Source organism: Neolamprologus multifasciatus, chromosome 13 (assembly GCF_963576455.1).
Source record: "Neolamprologus multifasciatus chromosome 13, fNeoMul1.2, whole genome shotgun sequence".
Lineage (NCBI taxonomy): Eukaryota > Metazoa > Chordata > Actinopteri > Cichliformes > Cichlidae > Neolamprologus > Neolamprologus multifasciatus.
Genome location: NC_140451.1, coordinates 26,653,625 through 26,675,543, shown reverse-complemented (window position 1 = coordinate 26,675,543; position 21,919 = coordinate 26,653,625). Strand labels below are relative to the sequence as shown.

The 21,919-nt window shown below is 39.8% G+C and overlaps 2 protein-coding genes across 6 annotated transcripts in view; one reads left to right on the top strand and one right to left on the bottom strand.

The window, feature by feature from the left end:
- The first annotated feature begins 1,032 nt into the window (after window positions 1-1,032).
- On the top strand, window positions 1,033-17,579 carry arhgef33 (Rho guanine nucleotide exchange factor (GEF) 33). Of its 2 annotated transcripts, none has more exons than XM_085183426.1 (17): window positions 1,033-1,747; window positions 4,450-4,493; window positions 6,256-6,420; window positions 6,738-6,856; window positions 7,056-7,201; window positions 7,303-7,365; window positions 7,830-7,956; window positions 8,480-8,612; window positions 11,610-11,717; window positions 12,111-12,203; window positions 12,428-12,576; window positions 12,679-12,768; window positions 13,078-13,256; window positions 14,222-14,682; window positions 14,774-14,998; window positions 15,164-15,303; window positions 15,457-17,579. In XM_085183426.1, exons 1-17 carry the CDS (start codon window positions 1,708-1,710, stop codon window positions 15,584-15,586), a joined length of 2,412 nt encoding a protein of 803 aa, XP_085039552.1. In that variant the 5' UTR covers window positions 1,033-1,707; the 3' UTR covers window positions 15,587-17,579. The 2 variants fall into 2 exon arrangements, with proteins under 2 accessions (XP_085039552.1, XP_085039551.1); XM_085183425.1 differs by having other exon boundaries at window positions 1,034-1,747; window positions 7,053-7,201.
- The window catches only part of LOC146505684 (mitogen-activated protein kinase kinase kinase kinase 3-like), a 45,678-nt gene continuing 41,080 nt past the window's right edge, over window positions 17,322-21,919 (bottom strand). For all 4 annotated transcript variants that reach the window (XM_085183413.1, XM_085183416.1, XM_085183420.1 and 1 more), the window contains one exon: window positions 17,322-21,918. In XM_085183413.1, coding sequence (XP_085039539.1) covers window positions 21,831-21,918 — 88 coding nt within the window. In that variant the 3' untranslated portion in view covers window positions 17,322-21,830. The remainder of the gene's footprint in view (window position 21,919) is intronic.

The window sequence follows — 21,919 nt, the reverse complement described above, 5'->3', positions numbered from 1 at the left end:
ATAATTTTTTTTATGTCAATAATTTACCAATTTTACAGTTTTAACCAGATTTGTAAGAAAAAATAATATAGATAGATAGATAGATAGATAGATAGATAGATAGATAGATAGATAGATTTTTTTTTTACAAATCAGGTTAAAACTGTAAAATTGGTAAATTGTTGACATAAAATAATCTATTAGTCAGTCATCCAGGTCATCGTAGTCAAAGAAGCTTGCAAAGAAAAGCGTCTGGACTTCTTTAAGTTGCTTGAAGACGTTTCACCTCTCATCCGAGAAGCTTCTTCAGTTCTAAGGTCAAATGGCCGAGAGTCCCAGATTTAAACCTAGTGGGAGTAACCCCCCAAAGAGGGACAAAAGGACCCACTGATGATCCTCTAATTGCCTGAGCCAAGGTGTGAAAATGGGTGTGGGTCCCAATCAGCCAGGGTTTCGGGTGAGCTCATTGTGAAACCTGGCCCCACTTTATCATGCGAATCCCTGAGGTCAGATGGCCCAGGATGTGAGTGGGCGTTAAGGCGTCTGGGGAGGGAACTCAAAACTGGATTATAGATGGCAGAGAGTTGGTGTCGGAAACCACCGCCTTTGTTCAAAGATGGTCCCTCTCAGTGGACATAGATGGCTTCTTTCACTCCTCTTTCAAACCATCTGTCCTCTCTGGTGGTGATAGTTTGTCCATCCATATTCCATACTCCTGTTTGTCCATACTCCCACCTAGTAGTGATACTCCCACTAGGTTTAAATCTGGGACTCTCCACCATTTGACCTTAGAACTGAAGAAGCTTCTCATATGAGAGGTGAAACGTCTTCAAGCAACTTAAAGAAGTCCAGACGCTTTTCTTTGCAAGTTCCAAGTACAACATTTGTTCACCTCATATTTAGCATCATTATATTATATATATATTATACATAAATATATAAAGATCACTGTCCAGAAGAGCACAGTCCTAGGAACAGCAAAGATGGTAAATGGTAAATGGCCTGCATTTGTATAGTGCTTTTCTAGTCCCTAAGGACCCCAAAGCGCTTTACACTACATTCAGTCACAAAGATATTGTGCAGGACCCTCAAGCTCCCAGGCCTCACTGTTTTGTGAGCCAAAAAGCCCCTCAAGGGTTGGTTGAGACCAAAATGGAGCTAAAAATCAAGTGAATAAAAGATATACTGTAGCATACTTTTAGGTTTAAAGCTTTTGCCCTCCCCCTAAGTTGTCTTTTAAAAAAGGAGTAGAAAAGACACTTTATTAGAACTGGCCTAGAGTGAGACCATATATTGCACGAGACTACAACACTACTTCCAGCACCTATAAGCACCACAACAACTGGAATGTCCATTTCAGGCGTTCTCTGTTCAGTGCAGCTGTGTAAACCATCCTCATTAGCAACCAGTCACGCCTCCTTAAATCTAATGAGTTGGCTACAGTATGTGACTTTATGATGAACAAATCTCTCTCTCTCTCTCTCTCCTCCTGATCTTTCCCCTCCATCCTTCCACTCTCTGAAGACAAGGACCTTTTTGTACGAAAGCGAAATCACAGGACTCACATGCTTTGGACAAGAGAAAGTGAACGATCACAGCGAGAGATAGGGTTGCTCAGAAGAGAGGGAGGCAGAGAAGCAGAGTGAGGTCATTCAGAGCTGGAAAAGGGACTTCAGAACTGGACAGCTGTGAAGTACACTGAACCAGAGTGGCCAGGATTATCTGAACATGGAGAGTGAGAAAACAGAAACAGAGGGGAAGACAGAAGGTAAAATGAGCATTTAAAAAACTTCTGAAGAGATGTTTCAAACAAGTATTTGCAGCTAATATGAATAATATTCAGTTTATTCTTACTTTCAAAAAACAAATGTTTAGTCTTTGTCTAGAAATTGCTACTTACAGCTTGTCAAAATTCAAGATATCCTCTTTATTATGTCTGTTTTCAGACCAGCAGGTTAATATACTGAATTTATGAGGACATATAAAAGAATAAGGAGCGCTTAGTAAAGTTTTTTTTTTTCTAATACGACAGGGCAAAACCAAAAAGAATATTTTTGGCAGTTCAAAATGATTTTTTTTTCTTGCATATATCAGATTTTCTTCCTTTTTTCATCATTCCTTTACATTTCAATCAGTCCTGAAATATTTACTGGGCTGTGATACTAAAATTTGCACAGCCACAAAGCTACTTTGCCTTTTTTGTACCAGCTGCATCTGCAAAGACCATAAAATGTATGATACAGGGATAAAAACCAATGAGCAGCAGTAGTGTTGTAAAAAAAACCTTAAACATAAAGCCTGGTGAGCACATATAAATAACAATATGATATTTTTGTAAAATGCTTAATTTTTAAGTATTTAATATGCGTATTAAACAGGGATTATTTAGTTATTTTATTTTTTTTAATTTATTTTAACAGTAAATCAAGATTGTGACCTACAAAAATAATTTTAATTATCCTTCATTTAATTCAAGCAGGGTCAAGAACCTTAGAAGGGTTTACCTAAATGGGATGTGGATGATTTTAATGTTATCAATTACTCCTGCTTGTTTCCTGTTTTCACAAGCCAAAATGTCTGCTGTTTCACATCAACGCTAAAGTACACCAAACGCAGCTTTGACCTTTTTGTCCTGATTGTTGGTTACCAGCTGAACGCAAGCTGTGATTTAGGTTCGTTTGGAGAACAAAGCCAGCGTGTACGAGATGAACTAAACATGCAGTCCAATGCTGTACCAAAAATATGCCTCACTATCCAGACAGTTGTTGCTACTTGTTACCAAATGAGACATACAGTGCAGAGGCAACATCAAAATGTCACAAGCTTTCTTGTTAAAGCTCAAATTAGAGAACAAAATCCTTTTGGTTTCCTGATGGCAATAAATTTAAATATTTTTTGCATCTTCTGTTGAGGTCACTCTGGGACAGATATTGATGTAACATGTTGACGTCAAGTTTTTTGGCCTGAAACAGCTGAGGCCAAAAGCACAAACTCAAAGTGCCAGAGGAATTTTGACAGAGAGTCTTCATTGTGGGACACATTCCTGGTTTTGCTCTTTCACGGACGAGAAGTGTTACTCATATTGTGCTCGTGCTCCTCATCACTTATGCATGATAATATATGTAAAACGTGTTTCGTATGACCCCGTGCAGTTTTGACAGTAGCCTCGACCTGTGACATTTTCGCAACAGACACAAGCATTGTACTTTTCTATAACCATCAACTGTGCCCAAATGCATGAAAAATTTGCCATGAACCACAATGCAGTGTTTTTGTTTTTTTACCCTTAACATGGTAAATGCAGACATGCTGAACGGTGAATAATATAAATTCACACACTAAGTCTGATGCTGAAAGCAATTTGCAGCAATGTGCCAAGCGACTACAGATGAAAAGATGCTGGTGATGTGAAGTGAGCATAGCTCGTGATAGACTTCAAGACCAGCAATGTGACTACCAATGAGAGTGAGGAATACTATTGATTGACATATGGCATGGCAGTCAAGCTCTCAAGCTGTCACCACACTGGAAGCAATTTGCTTGTCATGCATTGCTTTACAGTCGACCGTGTGCAGAGGTTTCAGATTACCCGTTACCTAGGTAACCTTCTAATATATTTACTACCACATTATGTCAATCAAGGGTATCCTGTTCTCTTATTGGTAGTAATTCGCTTGCCTTGAACAGAGCCCTTGAGTAAGTGAATGCTATTAGAAAAAAGGTCCATTGGAGTGAATGGACCTTGTTGAATCCCGCCCACTTTGCGTCACCAGCAGTTACTTTCCCTGTAATTGGTTGAAGTTGCCACATGTGGATACAACTTTAGGTTACACTGGGGTTGATGAAAAGAGTTTAATGCAGACAACAGCAACAAATGACTTTATCACACGACAGAGAAAGCTCACGGCGCAGGCTTTTTTAAACTATATTTGAGTGGGTTGAAATTCATTTGACGTTTACAGTTTGTTGAAATTACATGATCACAATTCTCTGTAATTCAGAGCATTTAACAGTTATGCCGAATTTTATGATTCAAGACCAAAAGTGAAACTCACTGAACTTTTTGGAGTCAGAAAATATGAAGACCAACTTTTTTTGTATATAAAAATATATTAAAAGTTTGTTATTTTATAGAATATCATCTGTGTAATTTATTTTTATTCTACTTTTATTTTTGAGATGCATGAACCAAACCTGTTTTCTGTGGTCTTTTGTCCTGAATAAGAGTGATACATAATCTGTTAGCGATGCCAATTATCGATGATGTAACAAGTAGAAATTCTTTGAACTTAATCTTACATGATGTGTTAAATGTCTGAGAAAGAAAAGGTAAATAAACTGTTAATTTACATTTGCCTTTTCCATGCTTGCTTAACAGTGGATTTGTCAGTGGATTAAATCAACATTTTCACAGAAATTTAGCCGATGTTGTGTGGACACCACACTCAGCTCTTCATGTTTTCTCTTTAGATACAGAGGGAAATGTTGAAGAAGCTAGCCAGGGGATTTCTCAGGTAATCAAGAACTTTTAAACACTTCACACTTCATATTTATTTGTTTATACCTCATAATGGGTGAGCTAAAAAAAAAAAAAAAAACCCACGAGTAATCCCACCTTTATTATCAAATCAGAACAAGCTCATTTAGACAAGTTACCAATAAATTACATAATATTTGGTTTGTGATTTAAATAGTCTATTAACAACCGAGCCTTTCTGTCACTATTTATCAGAAGAAGCGACAAGATGTTTCTTTAAATAGTAAAACTTTTATATTTTATTTTTTACATTTTTAATACATTTTGTGTTGGTGACTTTGAGCAAACACTGTGCTCTTAAGTTACTGATAAACTGCCTGTAGCTTAAAACACAAAGGTCAATATAATCTAATATTTGAACTTATCTAGTCAGTAATTCTGTCTTAAAATAGTTTTTTTCTAGAGTAGATTTTGCTCAAGATATCAACATAACCAGTGCTGACATTTAGACTCACTGTGCCTCACACTTTTTAAATTTAAGAATATTTGATTGGTTTTATTTTATGATGAAGTGAAACAAAGAGCAAGAAGAGTGAGCTATCCAATGTTGGACTCTGCAGACAAATAACCCAAATCGGAAGACAGCATATTGCCCGTGATAGTGAAGCATTTTCATCACAATGAGTATGAACTACCAAAAGTGAACAGAGCACACAAGAAAAATGCTGTTTACAAAGTTTTTTTTAAAAATAAAGTTTGAGCTCTTTTAAATTTGCACCAGGTCTCATCACATTTTAACTAAAGCTCTGATTTACTCACAGAGGATGTGAAATACTTTATGAATACTTTATAGTACAGGACTCACTTGTACAGTATAAGAATTCAGTCTCCAAACTGAGTTCCCTTTAGCACATCATGCTCTCTTAAGTATTATTTAAATAACACTCTTATTCAGATTAACTAAACTCAATATTGGCAACTGATACGAGTAAATACTAAGATCTATGCATTGCAGTAGATGCAGATGCATCTATGAATCATTATTTAGCCACTCCTTAGAGCTGTAGCCTCCAGGTGTATAGACGCATAGTCAGCTATTACACAGGAATAAGAGCAATAAGGCAAACAGGACAGATGGTCTATTGAGTTTCCTGCTTGATGCCTTTCACATGACCAAGAGAAAAAGAAAAGCAAGATAGCGATGGAAAGATAGGACAAGAGAGAGCTGCTAAACCCATGTAATGTTCTCATGAGCTGATTCAGTTATGCCCGTGAAGTAAATTCAATCAGCTATGCATGAGAAAACTAAGAATGGAAGAGCAGAGAAAAAACAAAGCAAGATAAAGATTTCTCTATGTATGGGATGTAATCAGGGAAAGGTTAACATAATGATAAGAGTTTAAAAGACAGCACAAAACAAGCCAAAAGGCACCAACAGCACAAAGAATCAAGTGTAACAAAGTTGGAGCAAATTGGCAAAATAGAAGTTAAAAAATGGAGCCAAAGTCATCAGTGAAATCCCGAAGACCACAAAGAACTCACAGTACTATCTTAAAATATAGCACAAACGAAATAACGTCTAAACTGTCTGGTTAAAGAAATGAAAAATGGATTCAACCTACAAATACCTTCAGGTAAATAATCAGATGGATCAAATCAGAGAACTTAGAGAAGCATCGATACCGAACTCCTTCTCATTTGTATAACTTTGAATTCCTCAGTTGTTTCTCTTTTAATTTGACACACCCTTAAGCACACTGGTGAAAACATAACATGTTAAACTGCTCCTTGTGATGCAGCTGTGGGGTCTGGTGGTTGAGCTGCGCGAGGGGCTCCAGGCGGCGCTGGGAGAGCTGTGCGAGCTGCGTCAAAAGGACCACGGTTTGGAAGAGAAGCTCCAGGCCCATCAGACTGATGTGGATGATAAGATAATGGGCCTCAAGAACACGCTCAACACATTTAAGGTGCTGGAGAAGCCAGACAGTAAAAACACACACATACACAGTCTACTCTTGGTGTGGCCTCTGAAACATAATTTAGAACATCTGACTTGGACTCTGTTGAACTGTAAACTAATTTAATTAGGCAGGAAGGCAACTCTTTCAGACTCTCACACTTCTTTTCAACTGGCAGTTCAATGTTGCTAATATTTTTTTAATGTGCATGCATACGCGAAATTCTCTCTCCCCTTAAAATCTGACCCTGGTACTTCCCATTTCAGCATAGTGACTTTCCCAGTCTACCAAAGTAAAACTACTGGCACCTTTTAATCTTCTTGCAGGAGGAGCTGAATGTGGCGTTGTTCCACATCAGGGACATTTCCAGCAGACAAAGAGATGTTCAGAAGAGGATAGAACTGCTGCACTCAGAAAACAAAGATATGATGTCAGTTCCACACAGGTAGGGCTGCAACATTTTGAAAAAGGTGGTAGTTTTAATAAATGCACACGCATATAAAAATTATTCACAGTAATTATTCAATCATCCCACTCAGCTCCTCCCTAATGGTGACCCAAAAAGTTCAACCTTCATATGTAACTTTGTCAAATAAGCGCTCTTTTTAATTCTCCTTCACCTGTGCTGATCGGGCCATTAGCAGAAAGAGCTCCAAGGCTGATGTGCTGACAGCATCCAGTGATGAACACATCTGTGTGCCCAGCCAATCAGAGCTCAGTGGTATTCAGCACTTTTTCCCCAATAGGCAGAGCAGCGTGTCACCGCCGAGGAGCACCACGTCGACTCAGAGTGAGTCTGTGTATTTCAACATTTACTATGCAAAGAGTGTAAGCGAGAAAATGACCGGCTCGTAGAGGCAGTTCGCTCATACTAGTGTTTGTGTGTTGCAGCCTCCACGTCTGAGCAGGACCAGCAAAGATCTTGTCCTGAGACCAATAGTCAGACTGAAATAAGTAAGAAATACACCTGTTTCTGCTGATAAACACACTATTGCGGGTAGTCCACATATCTATGCACGAACCCACTAAACCACAATCTCTTTTTACATCCTGAATCATGCATTACTTGGTAGTCAGAGGAAGTTTAAAGGCAGAAGTAGGTGGATTTTACCACCTCCAGACAGAACTATGGGTAGGAGTTTCACCACTCTTTTTAATTTAAGCAAAAAAAATAAATATAATTGTTAAAATGGGATTTTAGTCAACATACATGACCATATAAAAAGGTGTTTTAACCAGCTTTTGCCTTATGTTTGATGGCAGGTTTTATAACAGGTGCATATTACAAAAAATATTATACACAGGTAGCACGGCCAGCCAGTAAGCTTGGCCCCGTTTGCAGTTGCCTGTCTTTTATGGTTATAGAATAATCCTCTTTATTCTCAGAGTTTAAAGTAGATTGTGTTCTGTATGTGCAGATAAAAGACAGAGAGCAGCCTTGGAGCTGCTGGAGTCTGAGAGGGTTTACGTGTCCCACCTTTCTCTGCTTCTGAAGGCAAACATCTCCTTTAACGGATCAGAAGCCCTCACTTCCAAAGACAAACGGTAAAGCCTGCTGACACCCTAAGATGGCTCGATTCAGACTGATAATTGAAGAAAAAGACATGTAAAGCAGTTTTTTGGAAAGAAGAAATGTCCCAGCCGCCACTAACCGCTATCTGATACACACAGAGACACACACAAATCAACACTCACAAGAATATATTCCTGATCTAATTTGAGTGCTTGCAGTGATGGGTGAACAGGAAATAAACAAATTAAATAAAGGCACATTGTAAACACCAGAGAAGACACTCTGTTAAAGAGACTCCACACAGCTTGTTAATGCAATCACTGCTTAGCTTCAGCACACGTGCTCCCAATGAGTAAAAGCGCCAGTGAAATGGTGCCATCGCTGAACTGGGTCAAATGTTATTTGTGAATGATTGCATTTGTTTTAAATTGCTTATCCTGCTGTCAGATGTCTGCCACACATAATGGCACACTAATTGATACAAATGCAGGTTTTCTCACGTTTTGTAGGAATGCTGATGTTTATAACATCTGCTGCCTTTTGCTCTACTTTTAGTCCATTTCCCAGCTCTTTGAGGTTTCTGATCCAGCAGCACCTTGAGCTCCTTCATACTCTTCAAGAACGTGTGCTCAAATGCCAGTGGCAAGGCATCATGGGAGATATATTCATGAGGCTTACAAGTAAAGAGGTAAACACAGAATGAGAGCGCAAAACGAAATGTGGATATTGTCCTTTTTGATGTGAGCACCATCTACTGGTAAATAAAATGAAACTCTTTGAATTCTTAACATCTTTCGAACCAGCAGGCAGTGAACGCTACATATGCACTCCCTCCATTTTTCTAATAAGGTGTTGATTCAATATCAGTTATCTGAATCTATCTTTCATGGACTTCCTTTTCAGCTTTCTTAGCCTGCGCAGTTTGTTTTTCTATGCTATGTTTGAAATAATATAGGAAAATTTTACGTGTATGTAGGCATTTAGAATTGGTCAAGACCTGCAGAAGTTCAAAGAAAGCATCAGACTGGGAAAAAAGGTGATTTATGTGACTTTGAATATAGTATAGTTGTTGGTGCCAGACAAACTGGTCTGAGTATTTCACAAACTGCTGATCTGCTAGGATTTTCCAACACAATCATCTCTAGGGTTTAGAGAAAATATCCAGTGAGCAGCAGTTCTCTGGGTGAAAATGCCTTGTTGATGTCAGAGGTCAGAGGAGAATGGCCAGACTGTTTTGAGTTGATAAGAAGGATATACTAACTTGTTACAATCACGTTATGTGTCTCTGAATGCACAACATATCAAACTTTGAAACAGCAGATGAATATATAGTGGTGGTCTGTCGGCTGAGAATTGGAAAATGAGGCTACAATTCACATGAGAATACCAAAAATAGACAATAGAAGCCTGGAAAAACATTGCCTGGTGTGACGAGTGTCATGGCTGTGTGCCGGCAGGCAGGAAAAAGGACCCAATATGCAGACTCTTGGAGGAAGAACTTAAACTCAAAAGTCCACTGCTTTATTGCAGGCAAATGTCATAAACAGAAGAAAACTAGGAGGACTGGAAACTAAACACACAGGTCAGAATGAGGGTACGACGTGACACTAAGCACGGGGAACACGGGGCTTAAATACAAAAGGCAGTAACACAAAAATGAGACACACAAGGGGAGCACGGCTGGGAGCAATCAAACCTGACGAGACTGAGGGACACAAAAGAGAATACAATGACCTGAGACACTGACCTTCAAAATAAAACAGGAAACAGACTGGCACAGAACTAAACCCATACTAAACACTAGAAATCAAACCACAAAGAAATTATACAATAATAATACACAAAACGCTGGCTCACTGACCGTCACAGTGAGTCTCAATTGCTGCTGTTTCATTTGGATGCAGGATCAGAATTTTTGGTGAACAACATATATACATGGATCCATCCTTCCTTGTATTAACTGTTCAGGCTGTTGGTAGTCTGGTAATAGTGTGGGGGATATTTGCTTGGCATGCCCTGGGCGATTTAGTACCAGCTGAGAATTGTTGCTGACCATGTCCACCCTTTTATGACCAATGTACCATCTTCTGATGGCTGCTTTTAGCAGGATAACGCTCCATCCAGTTTACATTATAGATGAGAAGCCAAAAAGAGAAAATTTGCAGTAACTGTGAGATGCTGTCATGTCAATACAGACCAAAACATCTGATAAATGGCTCCAGCACCTTGTTGAATATATTCAATAAAGAATTAGGACAGATCTGAAAGCAAAAAAGGGGGTCCATTACAGTCTGGTAACCATTACTAATAAAAAAAAGCCAAAAAAAAAAGAAGCCAAAAATCAGACAAACAAAAAACAAAACCCTTAATGAGCAGATGTAAAGCAATAAAAATTTATTACTGAATGTGTAGCTATATTATCGGAGCGAAGACACAGCTGAAAGCCAGAAGCATGTGGTGTTGTCATATTAAAGACAACTATGGTCTGCTGGCTGAGTGAGTGGGAGGAAATGCTGTAATTGATTGCAGCCCCCTAAAAGTAACCAACCATAATTGAAAAACAGGTATTTGTGGCGATTCGTGGTGCATTATGGGGCTGCACTTACGGCTGTTTGAAGAAGAAGGAAAATAGCAGCAAAAAGAAACAAAAAGTATGAACAGAAGTTTGTAATCATGAGCTCACATAGTTTTTATGTCATTATGTAAAATTATTGCATAGGGTCATTCTGGTTGAATCAAGCTTTTTCTCACCTGGACACAAAAAAGGTGGATTTGATTTTTCAAAAAGTTTCAAAAAATGTATTAAGGACATGATGGCAACCATCTGAGGATACAAACTGTTTACACTAATCTGACAGTGAAGGTTGGAGGTGTAAAATGTGTGATGATGGGTTATAAACACATTCAAATTCATATATGCAAAGTGCTTATGTCTTTAGTCTCTTAACTTGTGACTGTAGCTTTGAGCCATAAAACGATCCAATCATATGGTTTCCAACCTTCCTTGAGCACAAGGACCTGTGTGCTGCTATCATCCACTCTCTTCCTGCTACTTTCAGACCAATAAGCATTCCCCAACAGCCCAAGCAGTGAAAACCTCTGCAACAATTTCAGCTGAGAACAGTCAGATCTGCCATCCTGCACTGTTAGCCCTGATCATGGTAATTAGTGGTTTTCCTCACAGAGGTTTCCTTGCATCCATCCTCCAGTGGGACTGGCAGTCCTATTAGGATCACCTTCTTTCCTTTGTCAGAATATTGTCCGGTGGAAGTATAGTTTATTCCCCAGGTCCACCCTCATATCCCATACCTGTGCAGTTTGCAGGAGGGTGCTGATGATCTTCTTGGAGGAGAGTGGTTTTTCTCCCTGCTAGATGAACTGGATTTATGGGATGGGTGTCCCATGAGTCTGATGCTTTTTCAGTTCATCCTTCTCCAAGGTGTCTGCCAGTGCTCTAAAGACTTGGCAGTACTCCCAGCTGTAGCTTCCCTGTGCCGTCTTGCATCCCCACGAGTGTGTCTCAGCATGACTCTCCTTCAGCACTCTGTCATCCCAATCTGTGCAGATTTGATAGTGCAGGGAAGTGTTTCGTGCACTAAATGGAGGTAGAGAGAAATGCAGAAGGTCTCCAGTGTATATAAAGAGCATGCAAACTCAGGCAGTATATCTCTCCTTCTTCCTCCAGAGTGATTTCTTGGATTTCTATGTGTCCTACCTGAAGGAGCTTCCAGACTGTCTGTCAGTTGTCAACATGCTGGCCACCAGCTCCATGAAGTCTTCGGCCTTGCTTGAGGTAACAGAAAAATGTGTAATATGACAGGTTTTGATATTAAATTTAAAAGCACAGAATGTAACATGGGGGCAGAGCAGGGAGGACAGGATGAAAAAGAATACCAGCATACTTCTAAAAACAAAAACTTCCGGAAACTTACAGCTCATATCACCAAAGAAACGCCAGCATATCTGTCGATTTCTAATTTAACTCTCAGATACTCTCAGAATTGCTTGAGTGGAGGTAACTTAAGTATCTGGAAGCCCTGTCAAGGTTCATTTTAAGCCTTGTTTTATATAAAAGCTTCAAACAAATTATGAAATTCACAGTCCTTACACCTGCTGTGTTTTTCCCTTTGACGCTGATTGGTCCATCTGTGCTGCATTGTGCTTGACTGTGTGGTGCTGCTATCAGAGTGACATAACAGGTGATGAATCCAAACCCTCCCTCTACACTCTGCTGCTTCAGCCAGTTCAGAGGATCCCCGAGTACCTGCTGCTTTTACAGGTTGGATCAACACCACTGCCAGAATTGTCCTTATATGTTCATATCCTGCAACACGCAAACTCATTACAAATACGATACTCTGAAACCATGCAGAAAAAGGTTATCATTAAACAGAAATAAAACGACAATTAACAACTCAGTATTATTACAACTGAAGATTAAATCTGATGTATGAATATTTTAATTGTCTATCTGTGTGTGTGTGTGTGTGTGTGTGTGTGTAGGGACTACTTAGGCAGACTGATGCAGAGCATCCAGACTACTATCTGCTGCTGGTGTGCATACAGCAGTTCAGGGCTTTTACTACACAGTACCACCACCTCCTCCAGCACAATCAGGAGCTTCTGCTGCTCAACCACAAGGAGGTGAAGAGGTCAGGATTACCATCCTTCGAAAAATATCAACTTTAAAGCATTAAACAAAACATTTTCAGTGTGAAGGAGCTTAATGTTCTCTGTGCTGTGCACCCCTGCAGGTCTACCATGAAACAGCTGTTAAAGACAGTAGAGAGTGGGATTCAAGCCAGCAACACTGGCTCACCGTACCCTTGCAGCAGTGCAATGCTGTGAGTATTCAGTTTACCGGGCATTTAATGTAGTGTTTACATGACTCAGACATTTCTGTTAGACATTAATAAATGAATAAGAGCTAAAGCTAAGTAGATTATTCCTGGAAAGCAACAGACACACAGCCCTGATAGATAAATGCTTAATATTTGTTATTGCTTTCTCATTTAAAAAAATATAGATATAAAAGCAGTTCCATACCAAGCAGATCCAAGCAGTAACTCCTTTCAGTATTTCTTGATTTCTTCTGTAAAAAGCTGTCGGGTGCTGCTGTAAACAAAGTTTATTTCTTCGTTTCTTCACTGCAGGGAACATGCCAACCAGGTGAGGCGAAGAAAGCAGTGTCTCCTGGAACAGATTCAGTCGCACCGTTTCCAAGATTGGGACCGAGACCAAGAAACTGAAACTCATTGCTATGATGCAGAGTGGCCCTCCCGCCTCCCTTTCTTCAGCCATGAGCTGGACTCACGGAACCACAAACCAACAGGTCAGTAAAATAGTTCAACAAGGGGAGATCAGTAGAAGGAACTGAGTGTGATTTAATGAAATAAAGAATTCCCAGCAGAATGGAAAAGGGTAGGACCCCCCCAGAGTGTAGATGCTGGCGGTAATGAAGATAAGTTGGGGGCTTTGGTGAGGTGGAAATGGGGAGGAGGTGGATTGCACAAAGGAGACTGCAAGAGAGACTGAAAGTTGAGCATTGCAATTTAAAGTACACAGAGTGGAGGCTGATTGAAGAAGAGAAACAGAAAGATGATTGGACTAGAGCGATGATAGTGGAATGGAGTTTTACAGCGTGGGAAAGTGGATGTTTCAAGTTCAATTTGTTCTCTCCCAGCAATCAAATGCAGCCCTTTGGAGCAGGAATGAACACCTTTCCTTTTAGACATCCTCAGACAACACTTCATACTTCATCATGAACTTTTTTTAAAGTGTAGCTTCAAAACTTCAGCACACAGGGCCACTATAAAGGATGTTTATCGCACAGGATGCTCTGGTGTCAGCATGCCAACCGACTGGCTTACCACTGTGCACATTTTGAATAAGAAGTACCAATTTCATCAAAAACCCGAGTCAAGTAAAATTAAAATCCAGGACACAATTGAGTTAAACTCATCGGTATCTATCTCATGTCCCAGGTCAACTTTTACATTATATAGTTTTAAATCCATTGTTTGTGGCTTGATTGGGGCTTGATGGCTTGATGATTTCTTTTTCTTTTTTTTTAACCACATCCTCTTTAAGAAAACCTAAATACAAAACCAAAGCAGTATTGGGGATCTCCTGTCACAGTATTTTATTCAGCATCAGACAGATGTTTCCCCAGAGTAATTTTATTTTTGGGACATGATGAAAATATCCCAAACTCCCCTTTTCCCCAACTTGTCATTTTGGTTCTTATTTTACATCAGTCAACAATTCAGTTTTTTGTTGTTGTTTTTTTGCTTTCAGGTCTTGGCAGCATCCCAGAAAGCGAGCCCTCTGAGAGGTCGATGTTGTGTCAGCACCATCTGCCTCCCAGACCTGCAGAGTTCCGCCAGGTTCAGCCGGGATCTGCTCTGGCAGATGCCCTCGGAGAGTTTCTCCTTCCTCCAGATCCCCCTGGGCTGGAGAACCTCTATGAAGAAGATGGAGGCTCCTATCATGATACCTCCATGTTGGACCGCTGTTCTTCTGCCTCTTCTGATTCCTCCATTGACATTGCCTTTGTGAAGTGCCCAAAAGCCCTCCCAGCGTCACATCACGGAATAGCAACAAATGTGTCGACTACCCGCGATGTTTTTGGCAACATAGGAAGCCAAGGGAATGGTTATAGCAAACCGCCCAACCGGGGTTGTGTCTCTCCAGACGAAGCTGTTCTTATGCGTCGCAATCAGCATCGCCCCCTTCAGGCCAGCCAACGTAAGAGCAAGGTGAGTTTATTTGTAAGAGATATATAAAAATATTGAAGAATCATTTTTGTAGATGTTCATAATCGACATGCATGCCATCTCTGCTGTTAAGTCACTGAATGGGCTGCAAATGGAGAACACAGTGAGTGGTCTGGACAGTGGACCTCTATCAGACCATCTCCATAGGGTGGGATTGGGCAGCCATGCCAAACTGGAGCGCCAGAGCAGTAAAGGCAGCAAAGGAAGTTCCACCCCCTCCCGTAAGGTCCAGACCCCCTTGGCGAACAGAGCAGACAGTGGCAAGCAGAGCCCTGATCTTCATGGACTGCTCAGCATAGTAGGTTTCAGCAAACATCTATTATTAAGGAACTATTATCATGTCTGTACAGGAATTGCCTGTTACATTTTAACATTAAAACCACAGAACCTGACAACATGAAAATCATATTTTTAGTGTTATTTCTTAATTTTCTTGGTATATACTTGTTTTCAACCTCATCAGGACACAGGAATCCAGTCATGGGGCGATGAGTCCAAGTGGAGGAGTGGGACGGAGGATAGTAACCACACCCCCTTCAGCGAGAGGAGTCGCAAAGACAAAGGAGGCTTTAGGAGCTCTTTCAAGAAACTGTTCAAGAAAAAGTAAGAAAGATAGTGTAGCATCATGGAGTCAGACACATGGCTGGCTTGGCACTGCAGTTTCTTTAACTCGAAGATACAAAGATGCCAAAAAGAAGGCAAGATTGAAAGGAAAAACATGTATTCAATTTAAACCCTTTTCTTTCCTCCTAACAGAACTAGTGATGAGAAAAAGGAGAAAGGAGGTGAGAAGACACCAGAAAGTCAAAATAATGGTGAATATGAGTCACCGGGGAAAAACCCCAAACTGATCCAGCTGGAGATGAACCGCGGCACAGCTGTATGAGCACGGCTCTGCAAACAGGCACTGTGACACATGAACAAAGATGCTGTATAACACATGCATGTACATCATACATATATACTAATGAGAGAAAATAGAGGCTGTTTGTCCTTTCTTTAAAACGTATAGACGCTGTATAAACGCTGTACAGATATAAGCAACTGATTTATGTTTCAATTACAAAATCCTTCACGCTGAGGGAAATATGATGCGGTTATACAGTAAATATTGAGCTCTTTTGCTAATATTCAGTGTTATTATGTTAAGCTGTAGAGCGAAAGACTAGCAAAAAGACAGGCAGTAAACAACATAAATTAAACATGACTCCATGGTTAAAAACAATATAATTTTGTGTCAGTTAACATTTAGATGTGTGATGAATGTAGCCCCACACTGTAAAAAGTCTCACTCCATTTCTTTTCCTCTATAAAATGTTCCAGACACATAACATGTTCCCTTTTCTTTTCCACCCTGACAAAAACGTTGTATCGCACGTTTAAACAGTTTCACTCCAGCTCATCTTTCTTTCTTTCAGTCTTCTTAATGATTTTAAGCAATACCCAGAATTACATTGATGCATATACTCAGGAGAACAAATACTAAGCCGGTAAAATTTGTGTATGTTTGTTCGTGATTAAACATTTTGCTGAAAGACAGTAATGTACATTTTTTGTCATTGTGATGATTATTTCTATGAATTGTTTTGTGAAGAAAGAGGAATGTCAGAATTTCGAATAAAGGTCCAGACTGTATAATTTGTGGAATCTGGTTCTTTTCCCCTAATTTTTTAATTACTAAGATTAAAACACTCAGTCTGAAAACAGAGTAATATCACTCCCAACTTTCTACAACAGTTGGACAATCTCAAACTACGAAGACAAACTTTGGTGACACTAAAAACTAAATACATCCCACGATTCACTATTGCCACCTTTCCAGCAATAATTCTGAAACTTTATTCTTCAGCCATAATTTAGACGTTTTGCTGCTATGCTTGAGGTAACTGGGCCTCATTTACTAATTTACAGCTTGTATGCACAAACCTGCGTGTACAGGCCGCTTACAAAATAATTTCTTGGCACCATTTCGTAAATGCCAGATCTAGATTTTTCTTTTACTGCAGTAAATGTCTTACATGGTCCTTGCCCTCCACCCGTTTTCTCCTTGTCAGGTTGTTTTTCACATTAACCATTGAATATCAGACACTATTATTTAACTTCTACAGTCAGACTTTCTCCTTTTTTTTTGTCTTAGAGATGCAAACTTCTCTTTTACAACTTCATCACCACGATAATATCAGTTGTACGGAGCTTAATCAAGCCTATATGTTACGAATGATTCTGATTTACCAACATAGGCATGGTGGTGACAACAAAATAAGCTGCCACACACGCTTCATAAATCCAAACTTGCATGGAAACTCATTTTTTGTGCAGGGTACGAATGTTTTCATGCAAATACTGTAGTAAATGAGGCCCAGTCTCCTGTTGCAGGGACCCAGTTTTTGTGCAAGCTTCACTTGTCCGCCTGATAATTGTGTGAGGCCTAGCATCCTTTATGACTTGTCACAGTATAAATGCCACAGCTGTTCTGCTGAGGGTTCCTGGAAAGCTGTAACCTGCCACCCAGCCACATTTAACCCCGTCAGCCACACAAAGTGCCTTTCCTACCACGTCATCAGTGAAAACGACCTTCACTGAATTGTGACCACAAAATGACCACGCCGAGACCCAAATGGTTCAGTTCCATCTTTTTAATGTGTTAACCTGTCATCTCATAAATCTGTTACACTTCTGAAACAAAATATAGGCAATTATACAGTATGTAAAACAAACCCATTTTATTTTACACTATATACATTACATAACATATGCATCGCAATATGAAAACAGAAGACAAAGGTGATGAAATAGCCACAGAACAGAGGTGACGTATTGTGTTTTGTTTAAGATAGGGATGAGACCCGGATCAAACGGCTTTCGCAAATAACTCAAAAGGACTTCTATGAATCTGCTCTGGGCACCAGGTAGGGATATCTCTTCTGTTGGAGTAATCAATCCCCAACTCCAAGCACATTAAACGTCTCCGTGACTTACTCTACATGCGATTTGATCCAGGCCCAGTTGAGGTTATGAAACACACACACTTTTAACATTTCAGCAAAAACCCACAAAGGAAGGCCATGTTGGCACCTGCTCTAAGGATTATAGATTACGCTTGTGTGCATGATGGCAGAAAGAAGAAAACAGAGCATCATTCAATCCCACATGAACTTTGTTGTTATGCTAAATAGACAGATTTCCCAAACTTAAATGGTTTTAACAGGAAAGAATAGGCAGAGGTGGTCAGGGGTGCAGGAATAGCTCCCCCCCTTCCCCCCTTTTTCCAGCCACGGTGAAACATTATAGACGTCGGGCGTGCAGCTAAGAGGATACATAGAAGTGTTAAGCTCTGATATTTAAGAATTATTTGAGATGGCTATTTTGAGAAAACCATTTTCAGCTAAATGAATTTTTTTCATTTACACACATCAGCTGAAAGGACACAGACAGTTAAGAGCAAGTTTAGAGAACACGGTTGAACGCTAACCTCATGTGTTGCTGATGGCTGTCTTTAGTATTAGACTTTTTTTTCTTTGATCTACATACCACGAGGTAGATTTTCTAAATATGGCCAGAAGAAGTTTAAACAACATATTTTAGCATCACAAAAATGAAGAGTGAAATATTTTCGGAATGCTTGATTCATTTCCCCTCTAAAACAGTACGATTCGCTAAGAGGCTGGTCATGCGGGGTTGATGATGACACTGGCATTTCAACCACTCAAGTGAGGGAAATCAATCAACTTGAATTCATAACTTAAAGGGTAAAAATATGATTATTGTGGCTTAATCTTTTTTTAAAATAAGTAACAGAGTTTGGCTTAAATAACTTAATAAAGGACTTGGCTGCAGCTATGAAATGACTCCCAGTCTATAATCATGGTTGTTGGCAGGAAGCACATGTATTCATTAATGGCTAAATAAATCAACCTGGGACACTAATGCACTTTGCAGGCAATTCATAGTAAAATCGATACATGTTATTGTTTGCTGAAAGAAAAAGGGCAGAGCATTTCTATTCTCATGCCGAGTTCAACCGTTCTGCACTTGATCCTGTTGCTTTACAGCGAACTGGAGTCTAGTAAGATGATTCCAGATGTGTCCACAGATACATCGGATGAAAACGTTATGAATAGTTTGTGTGGTTTTACTCTTTACAGGTGGTAACAGATTACCACCTGTGGTGAAACGTTCAACTGTCAGTCCCAAAGAATGGCAAGATTTCTCTTTAATCAGACTTGTGACATTTAAAAGACAATGCTGCAGCCGCTGCTGTGCCTCATCTGCGGGACAGAGATGCACTAAAAACCACAAGGTTGCTGAAGCAGGATTTGCGGCCTGTAATAAATTTTATTTTCAATTTTCAGTGTCACGTGTTGATCTGATAAAGAGTCGCTTATATTCATTTTGATCAATTTACTGCATTTTTTTAATTATTTGCTTTAGCCTATAAATATGGGGGAAAATTCAGAGAGAAGCTTTGAGAACGTGAACCATTCGACAGGCAAATGTCTCAGATTTCAGGATTACGCACGGTATCTCAGGTTCATCTACACTGGTGTCCTCAGAAGGAACCTCTAGTGTCACAGCTTGGAAAACTAAATGGTACACGTAGACTCTCCTACACATCAGACAGTGCGCATCTACATGCATGTAGTGTGAGCTCTCATACAGATATGGGTCTTTAAAAAAAAAAGTCACAGCTGACAATGAAAACTTCTGCAAATATTTCTCAGGAATACAGGGAAAAAAAGGTGTTACACAGAAATTTCTATTAATGAGTCTGACTGGATTTTTGAGCAAGCCTTTGCACCATATTTAAACCAGCAAACCATTATTCATAACGCTACAGGCTACACCACTCAATACCACAATATGGAGAGTAATATATTTGGATGTGGATGCACTGTTAACACCACACACATGCTGTTATTGTTACTGCATTATTTCACTGAGGTCAAATAATGGTAACCCACCACTGTTTATTGTTCAGTGTAGTGAAATGTACTATAGCCTATCAGCCATGTCGTTTTAGTTTAGAGTTGCCTGTGTTACAGCGGTGGCTCAGCGGTTGGAAATCACTTGGATGCTGGCGATTTCAGACTGTTGCTAGCTGAGACTGGTTACAAATAGGGTGCTGCACAAAAAACGTCTTGTGATTGCTTTTGGTTGCTAGTACACCGCTGCAGTTACCCATAGTTTGGATGGTAGATCCACAAATTAAGTTGTGCTTCATTGCAGCAAACACCAGTTTTTAAAGGAGGCAACTATTGCTTTTATACCCAAATTTAAGCCTGCACACTGAATCAAACTAAACATTCAACAACTAATTTTTCTGCTCAGGAATGTGAGCGAATAACTGTAACTGTAACAGTTTTTATAAAACAGTAAAGCAGCTGTGGCATAAACCTTACATTGGGTGGTGGTCTAATAAATCTGTAAAAGCGCTGTACTTCTTTGTGACCAGTTTCACCTAGCAACCAGCTAATTAACTGGTCAGACAACACTAGGGCTAACTTTTCTCTAGTGACCAGCGGCGGTGGGTCGCTGTTCAGTCTCTGTGTGACTGTGGAACGCAGGCTGGCTGCAGATGATTCAGGTCTGCATTTTACTTTGTAAACACATTAATTCTGTCCAATGGGCTAAAAGCTAATTCGATTTAAGCCTAACCAGATATAATTAAATGACTTTATTTCTGTATATCCAGCTTTTTTTTGTATTTTCTTATCTGCTGATGCTTTTTTTTGTAATATGGCCAGAAACTTGTCACTTGTTAAAGACCAGATCTGTACATGACACTCTTATATGTGCATATTCTATGTCTACGCACACAGACGCGCACACACATACACACTGTGCATACACACACAAGGTCATATATTATAATGACATCACATTTGTTTATGAAATACATTTTTCTCTGTGCAAATTTGTAACACCAGTGGTTCAATAAAAATAGCAAAAAATATATATATTGCTAAAGAATAAACAAAGATTTCTGATTAAAAAATAAAAGAAGAAACAAAATGAAACGAGCAGAAATGATCATTTTCGTCCACCCTGATGACGGTCACGTGATGAAAACAAGCAGGAAGTCATGACAGCGACGCGCTGAGAGTGAAAAACGGCCAATCGGTGTCCTGTGTTCGCTCAATTTGATCCTGAGGTCCACGCCATGAGAAGAGTAATATCAGATTACTAAAGATGTTCGCCTGTGAGACTGCAACGGTCACATGATCAAGGAACTAGGGAGTGAATTTACTGTCGCGACGTGCCTATTTGTCTCGCGTGTCGTCTCCACAGTTGTACAGACCAACTATACACACACCTATCTACACGACCCTTTTAGTGTTCGTCTCTGTCAAAAATAATACTACACTTATATTTACAACAATTAAATAGAGGTCAATTAAGCACTTGTGTGGTGACGAGTATTGGAATTTGATGCTAGCGAAAGTGGCAAAGCTTTTTAGTTGGTTTTCTCTTTTTTATTTTTTAAAAAGACAAGAAATAAAAACAGGAAATTCATCCTGGTTGTTAAAAGCATGTCATGCCAAAATAAATAAAGGTGTAGTTTTTTAAAAAAAAGGGACAAGTAAGGAAAAAAGGAAGGAGGAGCAATGAAGAAGAAGGGTAGGTTTTCTGTGCAAGATGGCCCTTCTGTGAAGCTTTAGCGCAAACAGCAGTAGCAGTAGCAGTAGTGTTAGTAGCATATGTAGAAGTAGTAGTAGTAGAAGTAGTGTTGGAGTCAAATTTCCGTGCTAGACATTGTTCCCAGTGTGATGTATCCAGGGTAGGGGCCAAAGATTCAGCTGGCTATTCTGATCTAAAGCGGCCTCAGGCCAAGAGTTTTAAAACCCTGACACTGTCAGAAACGGGTCTACAACCCACTGCTCTAACGCCACACGCACACTTCACTGATACACATAACACTGCAGCTCTTTATAAAACGCTGCAACTGGGATTCCGCATGTGCACTGATGAACATCTCCCAGACACACTGCTAGTCGGGCCAGGGGAGAAGATGAAGGCTGGGTGGGATAAAAGTGGAGTTGGGATGAGTGTGTCGCTTGCTCCCTTTCTTGTACTAATGCTGGGGTGTCTACGGAGCGTGTTTTATGTGCACGTATGTTAGTGTGCATGTCTCAGTAGCTGTTTTCATGGCCTGCCAGGATGTAGAGGTTGCTGTGGGCTGTAGGGTTGTCCGTAGGCCTGCTTTCCAGCACCACCACCC

Excerpts from the sequence above, each read along its gene's own strand:
- arhgef33 (XM_085183425.1), top strand. The coding sequence starts at position 1,708 with ATGGAGAGTGAGAAAACAGAAACAGAGGGGAAGACAGAAG. Across the intron at positions 6,857-7,052 it reads ATGATGTCAGTTCCACACAG|CAGAAAGAGCTCCAAGGCTG; the intron begins GTAGGGCTGCAA and ends TCGGGCCATTAG. Across the intron at positions 7,202-7,302 it reads GAGCACCACGTCGACTCAGA|CCTCCACGTCTGAGCAGGAC; the intron begins GTGAGTCTGTGT and ends TGTGTGTTGCAG.